The sequence below is a fragment of the Tachypleus tridentatus genome, chromosome 12 (assembly GCF_004210375.1).
Source record: "Tachypleus tridentatus isolate NWPU-2018 chromosome 12, ASM421037v1, whole genome shotgun sequence".
In the NCBI taxonomy this organism is placed as follows: Eukaryota; Metazoa; Arthropoda; class Merostomata; order Xiphosura; family Limulidae; genus Tachypleus; species Tachypleus tridentatus.
In genome coordinates, this window is record NC_134836.1 from 114712989 (window position 1) to 114730115 (window position 17127).

The 17127-nt window shown below is 34.6% G+C and overlaps 1 protein-coding gene and 1 pseudogene across 4 annotated transcripts in view; both read right to left on the reverse strand.

Moving 5' to 3' along the window:
- The window catches only part of LOC143234409 (cytochrome P450 4c3-like), an 85359-nt pseudogene that overhangs the window by 22063 nt on the left and 46169 nt on the right, over positions 1 to 17127 (reverse strand). The window lies entirely within an intron of this gene.
- Positions 5487 to 17127, reverse strand: part of LOC143234407 (cocaine esterase-like) — a gene marked incomplete at its 3' end in the record, with an annotated part of 29505 nt that continues 17864 nt past the window's right edge. For all 3 annotated transcript variants that reach the window (XM_076471773.1, XM_076471772.1, XM_076471771.1), the window contains 4 exon segments: positions 5487 to 5677; positions 7205 to 7390; positions 12300 to 12456; positions 13410 to 13550. In XM_076471773.1, the coding sequence (XP_076327888.1) occupies positions 5487 to 5677; positions 7205 to 7390; positions 12300 to 12456; positions 13410 to 13550 (675 nt within the window).

The following is a 17127-nucleotide window of genomic DNA, read 5'->3' on the forward strand; positions in this document are numbered from 1 at the left end:
AAAAAATACAAAAAAAACTCCATTAGGGGTCATAATTAAATTTATAAAAAAGTGGAAGAAATAAGGAAAATAATCATTACTTTTGGCGGACTGCAGGCCGTAAAGATAAGACGTGCAACAGTAATAACGGGTTATATGGATACAGGTAGCTGAAACTACAGAGATACGATTGGTCTATTCCTGCAGTCAACTAAAACAACTTACAAGCAGTACAGATTCTTCAACTTTTTACATTTTTATTGTTAAAGCTAGTTACAGATGATCTATGATCCCACAGTGGCACAGCGGTGTATCTACGGACTTACAGCTTTAAAATCCGGGTTTCAGTACCGTAATGGGCAGAGCGCAGATAGTCCATTGTGTAGCTATTTGCTTAATTACAAACAAACAGATGTTCCCCGTGATCAATCGGTTCAGTTCAACTTACTTAATAATTCTTTTAAATGGATTACCCTGAGGTCCTCTGTATTGACCTTAAAATATTAAATTAGAGTTTGTTAATATAAACTTTAAATTATTGCAACAAAAGCTTATATAAAATCTTAACTCCCCATAATGCCTTACAACCATGAAACTACGTATTAAAATATATCAATTATTAATACACGAGTAATAAAAAACAAACTTCGCCATTCAAATAGTCAATTACGTTCTGATTAAACTTTTCGAATTACGAGAAGATGGCCGATTTATTATGACCATTTAGTGTCCAGGTTCACGTGCAACACAGCTGAATGAAGTCCAGTATGCAAACCAAGATGAACGAGTTCACCTCACATTTCTTATTGTTTTGTTTTAAGAGCAAATAAGTCGCTAAATCATTCCTGGAACAGCGAAACAATTTTTATCCGTTATTATATGAAGGTATTTGTTGTGTCTTCTCGTTTCTTCACAATGTTCTTAGGTACCATCTATTAAAACCTGTAATTACGTAATGTTTTAACATGTGATTGTTTTCTGATATTTGTGCAAAGTTACTCAAAGGTTGTCAGTGCCAATCATCTTCAACAGCATCCTCTGTCATCTCTTGGGTAACTCTTGTCTGACTGAATAGTGGAATTTGACGGTTACCCTTATAATGCATCCATAGCCCCAAAGTGCGGAGTGCGTTTATTGTTTTAGTAACGGAACTTAAACGCTGGACACACAGGTTCATTGCCCGATGCGATAAACACTGGGCCACGTTCAACTGGTTTAGTATCCGAACAGTGGACAGTGTAAAATGTGTATCTGTATAATAAATTAAAAACAGTTCCGCATTAACTACGTGTTACATTAAACAACGTCACCAGCTAGAAGAGATGGTCTACTAGTACCATCATTACCAAAGTTACAAAAGTATCAAAGGATATAGAAACTCTAAATCGATTAGGCATTGGTGTGCCTTTCTTTTTGGATTATGGATTGGAAGGTTGTCATCTTCAGCATATTAGGTATGAGATGGGTGTCCTATTCTACATATTAGGTATGAAATAGGTGTCCTATTCTACATATTAGATATGAGATGAATGTCCTATTCTACATATTAGGCATGGAAGGAGTTCTCCATGACTAAAGTGTCAGAATATCGACTCTTCATCTTGAATTTTAGGCATGGAAAACAATTCTCTTTCTAAGTTAAATATTGAAAGGGTGTCTCCCTTTCTGTTGATCAGAAACTAGTCTGAAAATCAAGGGTTAAAGGTTTTGGTTCTTAAACAACAGTTTGATATTTGCCCTAACTTTTTCATCGGACTGACACCATATTTGAACAACCTTTTTAAATTAACCAAATAAATTCAGGTTTACAGAATTCTTTTCTTTTTTTAATTCAATAAACTCGCGTATCATTCATTCTCTGATGTTTTTTTTTTTTCTAACGTCAAAGGAAACCAGAACATGAAAAATAACCTTTATTGACTTCGACATGTTTAGTTGGCATATGCTGTTTTTGTTTCATTTTTTGTATAATCTAGATCACCAGTTCACACTATGTTAACATGTTCTGTTATGTTGCTCACAAATCCGACACGATGATGCCAGAGAAACTATCTAACTTTCTACTTTTATTACCCGCCCTTTATCCAGACAAATTCTGTGTGGCAAAGCATTCATTACCAAAAGTGGCGAATTGTTTTACCACTCAGCAGAGGGAAACTTCTAGGAAAACCAAAAAACGTGAGATTAAGATGAACAGGTGTGTGAATAGCGTGGATGCCTGTGGTACACGTTAAACGCACGTGGGGTGACAGGGCAACATTGATGTTTTATGTGTTTTTTCTTCTTTTCTTTATTTTTTTACAAACAGCGAAGATTGTTACAAAATCTACGCAATCTATTTGCTAACTGTTAGAACAATCTATTGATATGAAAGAAAAAACCTTTAGATTTTAAAAAATCACTAAAAAAACACAATGAAAACAAAAGACTGACAGAATCCAGTCGGTACCGTTACAAACAACACGTTAGTCACTTCACTGGGATTTATTGAATATATAAGTAGAAATAAGTAGAACATATGGGTAACACAGTATAATATATAGTTAAAACTGTAGAATATAAGGGTAACACAGTATAATATATAGTTAAAACTGTAGAATATAAGGGTAACACAGTATAATATATAGTTAAAACTGTAGAATATAAGGGTAACACAGTATAATATATAGATAAAACTGTAGAATATAAGGGTAACACAGCATAATATATAGTTAAAACTATAGAATATAAAGGTAACAAAGTATGATACATAGTTATAATTGTAGAATATAAGGGTAACACAGTATAATACAAAATTAAAACTATAATATAAAGGTAACACAGTATAGTATATAGTTACAACTGTAGAATATAAGGGTAAAACAGTATGATATATAGTTAAAACTGTAGAATATAAGGGTAACACAGTATAATATATAGTTAAAACTGTAGAATATAAGGGTAACACAGTATAATATATAGTTAAAACTGTAGAATATAAGGGTAACACAGTATAATATATAGTTAAAACTGTAGAATATAAGGGTAACACAGTATAATATATAGATAAAACTGTAGAATATAAGGGTAACACAGTATAATACAAAATTAAAACTGTATAATATAAAGGTAACACAGTATAGTATATAGTTAAAACTGTAGAATATAAAGGTAACATTATTTTGAGTATGAAGATCTGAGTTTTATTCTAGCGAATAACACGCGTCTATCTTTAAACAATCACATTACTGTCCATACTGTTTTACTGTAATGTAAAATTTGACCAATTACAACCTACCTTGTTCAACACATCTATAGCCAGTCTCACAACTGTACGCACTAAACACATAACTCTCTGTCTACAGCCAGTCTCACAACTGTATACACTAAACACATGACTATCTGTCTATAACTAGACTCACAATTGGACACACTAAACACATGACTATCCGTCTATAACCAGACGCATCATTGGACACACCAAACACATTACTTTCTGTCTATAGCCAAACTAACCACTGTACATAGTAAACACACGACTATCTGTAGCCAGCTTTCCCCACAGCCAACAGTACAATAGGTATTGAGGTCGTTGGTACATGCTTACTAATAATATATTAACAATATTATTACTACTTAAATAACAGCAGTATTATGAATAACTTGTGCGTGTTTTTCTTTTAGCAAAGCCACAAAGGCTATCTGTTCAGCCCACCGAGGGGAATCGAACCCCTGATTTCAGCGTTGTAAATCCGGAGACATACCGCTGTACTAGCGGGGGGCGTTATGAATAACCAACAATATTCTTATTAATTCAATAATGACATTGCTATTACTTAATTATTAAGAATAATGTTAGTTATTAATAGTACTGTTATTATTTAATTATAAAGAATAACGTTAGTTATTAATAGTACTGTTATTATTTAATTATAAAGAATAATGTTAGTTATAAATAGTACTGTTATTATTTAATTATTGAGAACAACGTTGCTTACTAATAGTACTGTTATTATTTAATAATTGAGAACAACGTTGCTTACTAATAGTACTGTTATTATTTAATTATTGAGAATAATGCTGGTTACTAATAATAATACTATTAATATTAATAATTAAATAATAGCAATGTTATTAATAACCAACAATATTCTTGCTAATTAAGTAATATTTGTATTCTTGATAATATAATTCAATTAATTTCCTTGTTAATTATTAAATATAAACCTTCATAATAATATATCTGTACTGTATCCTCCAAAGGGATCGAATCATGTTTCGTCTTGATCTCTGACAGTGTTCTGTGGCATGACTTTAGACATTTGAGAATGAAGAGTAGCTTGTCATGGAGTGTTACTTACACATCAGATGTTTGTCATGGAGTGTTACTTACGTATCAGATGTTTGTCATGGAGTGTTACTTACGTATCAGATGTTTGTCATGGAGTGTTACTTACGTATCAGATGTTTGTCATGGAGTGTTACTTACGTATCAGATGTTTGTCATGGAGTGTTACTTACATATCAGATGTTTGTCATGGAGTGTTACTTACGTATCAGATGTTTGTCATGGAGTGTTACTTACGTATCAGATGTTTGCCATGGAGTGTTACTTACATATCAGATGTTTGTCATGGAGTGTTACTTACATATCAGATGTTTGTCATGGAGTGTTACTTACATATCAAATGTTTGTTATGAACTGTTGTTTACACATCAAATGTTTTTATATTTTACACTTTATCTGAATCTCGCGACAGCTCTATCGAGAAACCTATTCTCCAATTCCATCGTATGCTGAACGTATGACGGACGGCGAATTATTTTTTAGTAATATTATTAAATTATTTCTTTCATTTTGGTAGAAATAGAAATATTCGAATATAATAGACGTAAAAATTACTAAACCTTCGTCTCCTCCTTTCTAGTTTTTTGTTGACCACTAATATCTACTTAAAAAATAACGAGATAACTTTAGTCGAAAGTTTAGTTTTCGAAAGCAGTCTGACATGGCTTGCTGCGAGTGTTATAATTTGTCGATCAGTCTTACTGTTCGTTGGTAAAATATTAGCTCGCGAACAGCTACTAGCTACTCGAGAACTATCCGTACTAACCGTCCCGAATTTCGAAATGACAGACCAGAGGGAAGACAACAAATTAATGTCACTTACGTAACAGACGACTAGCATGAATTATTTATAAATTATTTGATTTTGTTTGTTGTTGTTTTTTAATTTCGCGCAAAGCTACACAAGGGATATCTGCGCTAGCTTTCCCTAATTCAGCAGAGTAAGATTATAGGGAAGGCAACTAGTCATCACCACCCACCGCCGACTCTTGGGCTATTCTTTTACCAACGAACAGTGGGATTTACCGTAACATTATAACATTCAGTTATAATTATAACTGAAAGGGCAAGCATGGTTGGTGTGATGGGGATTCGAACCTGCGTCCCTCAGATTATGAGTCGATCTCCCTTACCACCTGGCCATGCCGGGGCCCTATTTACAAATGATCCAAGAACATACTTTTCCTTCCGTTTGTGCTCTCAGTATATCCCCCGTAGATTTTCTAGAGATGCACTCCACCAATTGGAAAGAACTCTCAGTTGGGCATTTCAATAGAAGCGCCACCTCACGGGCGTATTGAAGAGGCTCACGCTCTAAAGCCCACGGACATAAAGCTGATCCACTTTCTGCTATAGCTCGATGAAATAACCCTGTTAAAAATGTCTGTTTTAGTTATAGAATTATAGACGTATTTATCTCATCAGAATTGAGTAATATCAGTAGTAGATACATTGTCATTATGTAACTTGTATTTAAAATGTGAAAACAATTTACCTTCGAAATATTTAATAGAAACATGTTATCACAGAATTCTTTAATAAATGTAACTTACTTTAGAAATGTTTTATCAAATTAGAAATACTGAATAAAATACACCCACTTTAAAATAGTTTAATAAAAGTAATCAACTGACAAATATTTAATATTTTCGTGTTCAATTTACTACGAGAAAAAGTTTACGTGTGTTCTTTGATCTATACCAATCTCTCGAATTTCATTGGTTTTATATCATATATCTGTCCCCAATCAGTACAAAACACTGGAGTACATAATGCAATAAATAGCGCTTGGTGATGGATAACTCAGATTTATAAACTCCAGGAGGGGTGTCCGTTAATTATAATTGTCAGACTATTGTAAGTAGCTCATGTAAAGAAAGATAAATTGCTGAGTGGTGAATTCCAGCGGGTTGAGTGGCTCTTCTATCCTACAAGTACGTCTGAACTCACGATTTTACCTGAGTGATGCTAATTCTCTAGAACTTTGAGAAGTGAGACGAAGCAAACAAGATTTGGTTTGGTTTATTTTGAATTTTGCACAAAACTACACGAGGGCTATCTGCGCTAACCGTCCCGAATTTAGCAGTGTAAGACTAGAGGGAAGGCAGCTAGTCATCACCACCCACCGCCAACTCTTGGGCTACTTTTTCAGCAACAAATAGTGAGATTGACCGTCACATTATAACGCCCCCACGGTTGAAAGGGCGAGCATGTTTAGTGTGACGAGGATTCGAACCCACGGCCCTCGGATTACGGATGGAGCTCCTTAACCACTTGACAATGAAGCAGAGAACTTGAAATGCAAGTATTTCGTTTCCCACACCTGAACCTAGTAATGGATAAATCTCGGCAGCTTTTAAAAGATAGGAACATGTTTGCCAAGTGATCGTTTGTTTCGTTTAAGCACGAAGTATTAAACAATGGGATAGACACTGCAGGTATTGAACCTCAAATTCTAACATCACCTTGCATGTAGCTTACCGCCGAGCCGTACGAAATGTAAAATGATAGAGAAACTCTTTCAAAGTTACGGAGGTACTAAGAACAGTGTGACAGTCTTACTGTGGCTAACTGGAGATATAATGTGGTATATGACAGACTTACTTTGGCTAACTGGAGATATAATGTGGTATATAACAGTCTTACTTTGGCTAACTGGAGATATAATGTGGTATATGACAGTCTTACTTTGGCTAACTGGAGATATAATGTGGTATATAACAGTCTTACTTTTGCTAACTGGAGATATAATGTGGTATATGACAGTCTTACTTTGGCTAACTGGAGATATAATGTGGTATATAACAGTCTTACTTTGGCTAACTGGAGATATAATGTGGTATATAACAGTCTTACTTTGGCTAACTGGAGATATAATGTGGTATATAACAGTCTTACTTTGGCTAACTGGAGATATAATGTGGTATATAACAGAGGCAGCACCAGCTCCTTGTCCAAACAGTGTTACTGAAGTAGCATCGCCTCCAAAGTTTCCAATGTTTTCTTGAACCCACTGAAGAGCCAGTCGTTGATCTAGGAGTCCCCAGTTTCCAGATGAGGCCTCATCACCAGTACTAAGAAAGCCTAGAAAGAAACATACTTAAACAAGAAGATAAGAATTGGTCGTAGATCTTAAAGTGAGTTAATGAATTAAATTACTTGAAGCACTGTTTTAAAACTTGGACACAGATAACTTCAATGGATCTGAGCGTCTTGTTGCTTGAAATTTGTATGGACATACACTTCTGGTTTTATTTGTTTCTGGGATGACGTTTCAGGCCCCGTGCTCGGTTCTTCAACTCTACGACTCCAGAAGAATCCGCAACGGTTAAGATGGAATACGAAAAGTAAGATTTGTTACATTTCTGGTTATTTTCAAAGTAGAACCTCTTTTAAATCCGGGAAGCTGTGAACTTCAGTTTGGCTTAGTTTGTTTTAAAGTTTTCGCAAAGCTACACGAGGGCTATCTGCGCTACAAGTCCCTAATTTAGCAATGTAAGACCAGAGAGAAGGCAGCTAGTCATTCATCACCAACCACCGCCAACTCTTGGACTACTCTTTTACCAATGAAATAGTGGGACTGACGAACACATTATAACGGCTGAAAGGGCAAGCATTTTTGGTGTGACGGGAATTCGAACCCACGATCCTCAGATTACGAGTCGAGTACGTTAACCACCTAGCCATGCCGGGCTCTACGTGAACTTCAGAGATGAGCGTTGTTGAATTCGGAAATTCAGTTAAATGAAGCTATGTAACTTTAAATAATAAATACCTTTTTATTTTATTTTTAATGAGTCATAGAAATGAATGTCAGTTCTCAAAGATCTGAATTCAAAAACTGTTTGAACACAGTTTTAAAATGGACACAGATCTAATCAATAGAAATGGCATTTTTAACAATTTGCTGTTTTGTCGACACGAAAAAAAACACAAAAACGAAAGAACTTTTCAAAAAGTACTTGATAACTTTAACAGCATGACCGCAAGTTCTAAGACTAACTATCAATCATTAGAAGTCATGCGAAAACTAGAAATAACCGGAACTTTCAACCTGAATGGTATCCTGTGCGAAAGTGGTCGAAACGTTTGTTTTGTTTGTTTGTTTTGGAATTTCGCGCAAAGCCACACGAGAACTATCTGTGATAGCCGTCCCTACTTTAGTAGTATAAGACTAAAGGGAAGGCAACTACTCACCACCACCCACCACCAACTCTTGGGCTACTCTTTTACCAACAAATAGTGGGATTGACTGTAACTTTATAACGCCCCCACGTTTTTGGTTTTCTTCAGACATGTGTCCGTATAATCTGTCTTGTTATCTAATGTCAGAGATTTTTCTTATCTTAAAACTATTTTTTATCTCTTTACAAGAACAAGAAAATTCATAAAAGTTTAAGAAGTTAATTAGTCTAATAAACAAATTGAATAAACTAAGTTAAGTATGGAAAATAAAACTTCAGGTAGATGTAGTGGGACCGTGACTTGATGTCACTTCGCTTTCCGGTTGAGAGTCTAGAAGTGGTTCTGTTTGGTTTGGAAGTTGTCGTAAGGTGAGGTTTTTACTTAAGGATCTGTGAATAGGTCAGTTGTCACTCTCACCGTTAACGTGACTCGGATCTTGGTACAAAATGGTAGGCAAACTGACAATTACCATTCTACACAACAGTGGAACAATATATATGTTTCGTAATGTTGCCCACCCCCGAAGGTTTGGTTTGTTTTGAATTTTACACAAACTACACGATGGCTATCTGCGCTAGCCGTCCGTAATTTAGCAGTGTAAGGCTAGAGGGAAGGGAACTGGTCATCACTACCCGCCAACGCTTGGGTTACTTGTGTACCAATGAATAGTAGGATTGCCCGTAACATTATAACGCTCCCACGGCTGAAAGAGCGAGCATGTTTGGTGTGACGAGAATTTGAAACGCGACCACACATGGAAGTTAACTTTATTATCGACATTTACTTTGAATCATTTATGTTAAGCTATTCATAAATAAAGTACTATGATATTGTTTAGTGGGTTAGAAGGAGGCGTTTCGTAACTTACAAACTTATGGACGGTGCAGCAATTATTTATAAAATCAGATCAATAGAATGCCATAAGATCAAAGGTAATCATTCTAAAGTTTATAAGAAAAAGGGTTGATAAGCATGGAATTTTGTGAAAGTTTGAAAAATACTTTGATAAAAATGAAGATTTTCTTTCTTTTTATAATTGAAGCACTTTAGCCTGACAATATCTGCAATTGTTAGTTTTCATTAATAAAATACTGTAATTAAAAGAAACGTAATGTTGCTGTATTTACTGGTTGGGGGTTTGCGTGCGTTTGTGTTTTCTTATAGCAAAGCCACATCCGGCTATCTGCTGAGCCCACCGCTAGTAGAGCGGTAAGTCTACGGATTTACAACGCTAAAATTAGGGGGCAGAGAGTTTGCTTCTATTGTGCTTGTAAAAAATGAGAAATCACAATTTTATTTTTGTATTTATTGACATTAAGACAGTCTAAAACCAGAGGGAGCTGTAGTGTAGAATAGCATATTACCACGGGACTTACGCTGTTTTCTTGATAGTTCGTTCTGTATCAAAAGAAATAATGCAAATGAAAGTATAACGGTTTATTTTTCGAGAAACTATTTTTATTGTTGAAAGGAAGAACAAAATATCAATTATGTTTAGTTGTATTACGTCTATTTATTCATTCTATTAGGGTTAGGTTCCTATTAAACTCGATATTTAGGTTTTTGTTTTATCTTTAATGCAAAGCTACACAATGGTCTAACAGCATTGTGTCCAACGTGGGTACTCTAATATTGTAACTTCATAGGTTTCAGAGCTTACCGCGGAGCCACTGAAGCCCCTGATATTTAGAGAGTAACATATTCATCATGTTTCTAAATGTTTATCTGTTAACTATTTTTAACTATACATATAGAAGCAGTTTTAAATGATTTATTACGCGTAAAGGAAATGACTAGTTTGAACTTTATTTTTACATGGGCTGTACCAAAACTATAGTATGTAATAAATAGATGTTTAGTGTTTAAAGATGTCCGAGTTAATGCAATAGAAATGACTCTGTAAGTACAACCGCTAAAATCACGAATAGACGAGCCACTGTACCATAACTGCATGTTATGTGTCATGAGAATATAGTTCCAGAACTTTCCCACAGAGGGCGTTATGTCATAGGTACGTGGTACGATTGATTGACCTGTTTCTGTGGTAAAATGTTTATTATTATTGAGTATAAATTTGCACAGCGGTCTACGCTATGCCCACTGAGGGTATCGAAATCATATTTTTAGAACTGTAAGCCCTCTTACTTTTCGCTGAGCCGCTAGGGTGCAATTTGAGTTTGATATCAGATGTTTGATACCTGTTAACAGGTTATTGAAAGAAATAATTTCAGAATATGCACTCGAGAAAGAACAACTAAAAACATTTAGAATGAACATAGCCTTATTAGTTTGTTTGTGGTTAAACACAGAGCTACACAATGAGCTATTTGTGTTCTGCCCGCCACGGGTATCGAAATTCGGTTTCTAGCGTTGTAAATCCCCAGACATAACTTTGTACCACTGTGAGACAATGTGATACGACTTATTAGTTAAAGATGAAAAATAAGAAAATGTATTTAATATCAGACACGTGTGATAATATAGAACAAAATATAAATCAATCTTTGAAACAAGCACAAGGCTACACGATGGGCTATCTGGGCTCTACCCTCCACCGGTACTGAAACCTGGTTCTTAGCGGTGTGTGTCCGCAGACATACCACTGTTACTGGGGGAGAGGTGGTACTGCGTCAGATTTAGGCTACGACTCTTGTTGTCTGATTACTCTTTAGAGACTCGATATGGACAGGTGGTAAGGGCGTTCGATTTCCAATTGAAAGATTGCAGGTTTGAATTCCCGTCACAGGTTACTCTTTAGAGGCCCCACATGGCCAGGTGGTTAGTGCATTCTGACTCGCATGCTCGCATTTTCAGCCGTGGGGCGTTATATTGTGACGGTCAGTCCTATTATTTCTTGGTAAAAGAGTAACCCAGGAGTTGGCGGCATGTAGTGAGGAGTAGTTGCCCTCCCTCTAGAATTCCATTGCTAAATTAGTAACAGCTAGCGCAGATAACCATCGCGTAGCTATGCGCGAAGTTCCGAAACAAACCAAAAAACCAAAATATTCTTATGAGATAAAAAACCTGAGAGAAAATGTTTTTAATATATCATTGTTGTTGCTGTTTATATTTTAAATATATTATTGTTGTTATTGTTTATGGTTTAAATATATTATTGTTGTTGTTTATGTTTCAAATATATTATTGTTGTTATTGTTTTAAATACATTATTGTTGTTGTTTAAGTTTTAAATATATTATTGTTGTTATTGTTTATTTTTAAATATATTATTGTTGTTATTGTTTATGGTTTAAATATATTATTGTTGTTGTTTATGTTTCAAATATATTATTGTTGTCGTTGTTTAAGTTTTAAATATATTAATGTTGTTATTGTTTATTTTTAAATATATTATTGTTGTCATGTTTTAACCATATTATTGTTGTTATTGTTTATGTTTTAAATATATCACCGTTGTTTTGTTTTACCGAGGAAAAAATTTCTTTATTTTAGCGTAAAACTACACAATGCTCTCTGTCCACTCTAGGGAAACAAACCCTGAATTTTCGCGCTGAACAAATGATTTCTTCTTATCTAATGACTGTTTGGTAGAAAGGAATCCGAGAAAGATTTTTTTTTAAAACATCATTTTCTTAATACAAGGATGAATAGTTTCACTGAATGGTAAGTCACATTTCAATTCCTCACAGCCTACAATTGGTAGCTGGAAAATTATTATTATTTTATTAGAAGGAGTAAAACGTTTCCTCCACTCGTCCTTTCATTTTAGTGTAAAAATCACAAAACAAACTAAATTGAAATAGCGATATATTACTATCAGTAAGTTCTGTAGGAATATTTAACTTACCCAAAATCCCCAGACGATAATTAAAGGTTACCAGAACCACACCTTTGTCCACTAGCTTCTCTGGCCCATACTGACTGCTGGAACCGCTGTCGAAATATCCACCGTGAATAAAGACCATTACCGGGTAATTTGTAGACGACCCACGGTAGTTATCGTTCTTCAGAAATATTAAAAAAACAATTGATGTTTAGTCCATGGGGTTGAAAATGTATATTTATTGAATAAAAACAGTCTCGAAATTTACATAATAAAAACAACAGAGAAGTTGCTGTTTTCGTAATTTTCAAGTTGTGTGATCTCTTCATTAATGTTGTGGAACATAGATTTATGTTGATGCTTCAGTATTTTTCACATTGTGTGAACTTTTCATGTTCATTGTGGATCATAGATTTATGTTGATGCTTCAGTATTTTTCACATTGTGTGAACTCTTCATGTTCATTGTGGATCATAGATTTATGTTGATGTTTCAACATTTTTTCAGAATGTTCTCTTCATTAGCGTTGTAGAACATAAACTTGTGCTTGTATCTTTATATATTTCAGGTTGTGTGTTTTTTGTTACAGCCATCCTTCTTCTGAAACAAATACACGTAAAACGACAACTTTTTTTTTTGAAAGATATGTTATTGAACATTATATGTAATAACTACGGCACTGATAAACACAATAGAAATATTTAATTAAAATTTTCGAAAGACAAAAACAGTTATAGTTCTTTCGTATTTCTAAGATTCCTTCAAAAGCGTTGTAAATATTATATAAAATATCCGAAATAACTACATATTTTATAAACCAATACGGAGTAACGCGACATCTAGTGACATATGTTAAAAACTATTACAATTGAGCAACATATTCCACCTTTCCCCAAAATGGCTCAGCGTTAAGTCAATGGAGTTGTAATGGTAAACACTAGGTTTCGATACCTGTGGTGAACACAGCGCAGATAGCCAGTTGTGTAGCTTTGCGCTCAACAACAAACAAAAAATTTAAAATATGGCGGCGAAAGTTAACATTAATCAAATAAATCTGGGAGCCATTCAGTCTGTCTCTGTGACACTATATACGAATATAGGTGGCGTTACTGAATGAGAGAAAATGCTACGTACCGGAAGCCTAGGAGTGAAGACGTTGAGAAACAAGCAGTCCTCACCTCCTGTCTGCATCCCTCTTGGATCAACCTGTGGACAACTGGATCTGTATTCTGTGGCGTCGAGTGTGTCGCTCCAGCCTGGGTGTCGAACGGAAGCCTAAATCCAAGTTTAATAAACATTTAATAGTTTAAAATGCTGAAGATGAACTTATAAGAGTTTATGTTCAGGAAATAAAGAGAGCGATAATATTAGGGCTTGTGACATCTATTCTTCCTCTGACAAAAATACACATTTGTGAAAGATGCACTTTAACAGTGGACAAAAAACAAACACCAATAAATGAGTGAATAAAAGATACCATTTCCGAGCTTCAGTGACCGACAACGTTAATGAGGCAGAACAGAAGAACATACTATAGAAACACAACTTTTATAAAACGTATCAAGTTTTAGATAGGAAATGTGTTTAAAAATATTCCTTCATTTTCTTAGGTTCCCCGAAGAGTCTTGCGTGTGTTATACCAAATTATACATCTGTGTCTTACCTCTATTAATTTTTTAGGAATTGCATAAAGTTTATTGAGAAGTTATTTCTCGTCGTTGTGTTTTTCTACTGTTTGTAATTCGTGACATAGATGGTTTTGGTCTTATTTGAAAGTTTAGGATTGCTTACGCTTAACTCTCTTGCGCGTTTATTTAGTCTGTAGACAGCACAAGTCTCTTGTGTTGTGAAGTTCTTAAGTGCATATTTAACCTCAGCTTTTATGATCTTAAGTTCTGGTATCTGTATTTAACATTAGGTTATTGTACTGTAAGGTTCTGAAGTTTGTAGATAACATAAGTCCTTGTCTTGTGAAGCTATAGTATCTATACTTAACATCTGGTCCTTGTACTGTAAGGTTCTAAAGTTTGTAGATAACATAAGTCCTTGTCTTGTGAAGCTATAGTATCTATACTTAACATCTGATCCTTTACTGTAAGGTTCTAAAGTTTGTAGATAACATAAGTCCTTGTCTTGTGAAGCTATAGTATCTATACTTAACATCTGGTCCTTGTACTGTAAGGTTCTAAAGTTTGTAGATAACATAAGTCCTTGTCTTGTGAAGCTATAGTATCTATACTTAACATCTGGTCCTTGTACTGTAAGGTTCTAAAGTTTGTAGATAACATAAGTCCTTGTCTTGTGAAGCTATAGTATCTATACTTAACATCTGGTCCTTGTACTGTAAGGTTCTGAAGTTTGTAGATAACATAAGTCCTTGTCTTGTGAAGCTATAGTATCTATACTTAACATCTGGTCCTTGTACTGTAAGGTTCTAAAGTTTGTAGATAACATAAGTCCTTGTCTTGTGAAGCTATAGTATCTATACTTAACATCTGGTCCTTGTACTGTAAGGTTCTAAGGTTTGTAGATAACATAAGTCCTTGTCTTGTGAAGCTATAGTATCTATACTTAACATCTGGTCCTTGTACTGTAAGGTTCTAAAGTTTGTAGATAACATAAGTCCTTGTCTTGTGAAGCTATAGTATCTATACTTAACATCTGGTCCTTGTACTGTAAGGTTCTGAAGTTTGTAGATAACATAAGTCCTTGTCTTGTGAAGCTATAGTATCTATACTTAACATCTGGTCCTTGTACTGTAAGGTTCTAAAGTTTGTAGATAACATAAGTCCTTGTCTTGTGAAGCTATAGTATCTATACTTAACATCTGGTCCTTGTACTGTAAGGTTCTAAGGTTTGTAGATAACATAAGTCCTTGTCTTGTGAAGCTATAGTATCTATACTTAACATCTGGTTCTTGTACTGTAAGGTTCTAAAGTTTGTAGATAACATAAGTCCTTGTCTTGTGAAGCTATAGTATCTATACTTAACATCTGGTCCTTGTACTGTAAGGTTCTAAGGTTTGTAGATAACATAAGTCCTTGTCTTGTGAAGCTATAGTATCTATACTTAACATCTGGTCCTTGTACTGTAAGGTTCTAAAGTTTGTAGATAACATAAGTCCTTGTCTTGTGAAGCTATAGTATCTATACTTAACATCTGGTCCTTGTACTGTAAGGTTCTAAAGTTTGTAGATAACATAAGTCCTTGTCTTGTGAAGCTATAGTATCTATACTTAACATCTGGTCCTTGTACTGTAAGGTTCTAAAGTTTGTAGATAACATAAGTCCTTGTCTTGTGAAGCTATAGTATCTATACTTAACATCTGGTCCTTGTACTGTAAGGTTCTAAAGTTTGTAGATAACATAAGTCCTTGTCTTGTGAAGCTATAGTATCTATACTTAACATCTGGTCCTTGTACTGTAAGGTTCTAAAGTTTGTAGATAACATAAGTCCTTGTCTTGTGAAGCTATAGTATCTATACTTAACATCTGGTCCTTGTACTGTAAGGTTCTAAGGTTTGTAGATAACATAAGTCCTTGTCTTGTGAAGCTATAGTATCTATACTTAACATCTGGTCCTTGTACTGTAAGGTTCTAAAGTTTGTAGATAACATAAGTCCTTGTCTTGTGAAGCTATAGTATCTATACTTAACATCTGGTCCTTGTACTGTAAGGTTCTAAGGTTTGTAGATAACATAAGTCCTTGTCTTGTGAAGCTATAGTATCTATACTTAACATCTGGTCCTTGTACTGTAAGGTTCTAAAGTTTGTAGATAACATAAGTCCTTGTCTTGTGAAGCTATAGTATCTATACTTAACATCTGGTCCTTGTACTGTAAGGTTCTAAAGTTTGTAGATAACATAAGTCCTTGTCTTGTGAAGCTATAGTATCTATACTTAACATCTGGTCCTTGTACTGTAAGGTTCTGAAGTTTGTAGATAACATAAGTCCTTGTCTTGTGAAGCTATAGTATCTATACTTAACATCTGGTCCTTGTACTGTAAGGTTCTAAAGTTTGTAGATAACATAAGTCCTTGTCTTGTGAAGCTATAGTATCTATACTTAACATCTGGTCCTTGTACTGTAAGGTTCTAAAGTTTGTAGATAACATAAGTCCTTGTCTTGTGAAGCTATAGTATCTATACTTAACATCTGGTCCTTGTACTGTAAGGTTCTAAGGTTTGTAGATAACATAAGTCCTTGTCTTGTGAAGCTATAGTATCTATACTTAACATCTGGTCCTTGTACTGTAAGGTTCTAAAGTTTGTAGATAACATAAGTCCCTTGTCTTGTGAAGCTATAGTATCTATACTTAACATCTGGTCCTTGTACTGTAAGGTTCTAAGGTTTGTAGATAACATAAGTCCTTGTCTTGTGAAGCTATAGTATCTATACTTAACATCTGGTCCTTGTACTGTAAGGTTCTAAGGTTTGTAGATAACATAAGTCCTTGTCTTGTGAAGCTATAGTATCTATACTTAACATCTGGTCCTTGTACTGTAAGGTTCTAAAGTTTGTAGATAACATAAGTCCTTGTCTTGTGAAGCTATAGTATCTATACTTAACATCTGGTCCTTGTACTGTAAGGTTCTAAGGTTTGTAGATAACATAAGTCCTTGTCTTGTGAAGCTATAGTATCTATACTTAACATCTGGTCCTTGTACTGTAAGGTTCTAAAGTTTGTAGATAACATAAGTCCTTGTCTTGTGAAGCTATAGTATCTATACTTAACATCTGGTCCTTGTACTGTAAGGTTCTAAAGTTTGTAGATAACATAAGTCCTTGTCTTGTGAAGCTATAGTATCTATACTTAACATCTGGTCCTTGTACTGTAAGGTTCTAAAGTTTG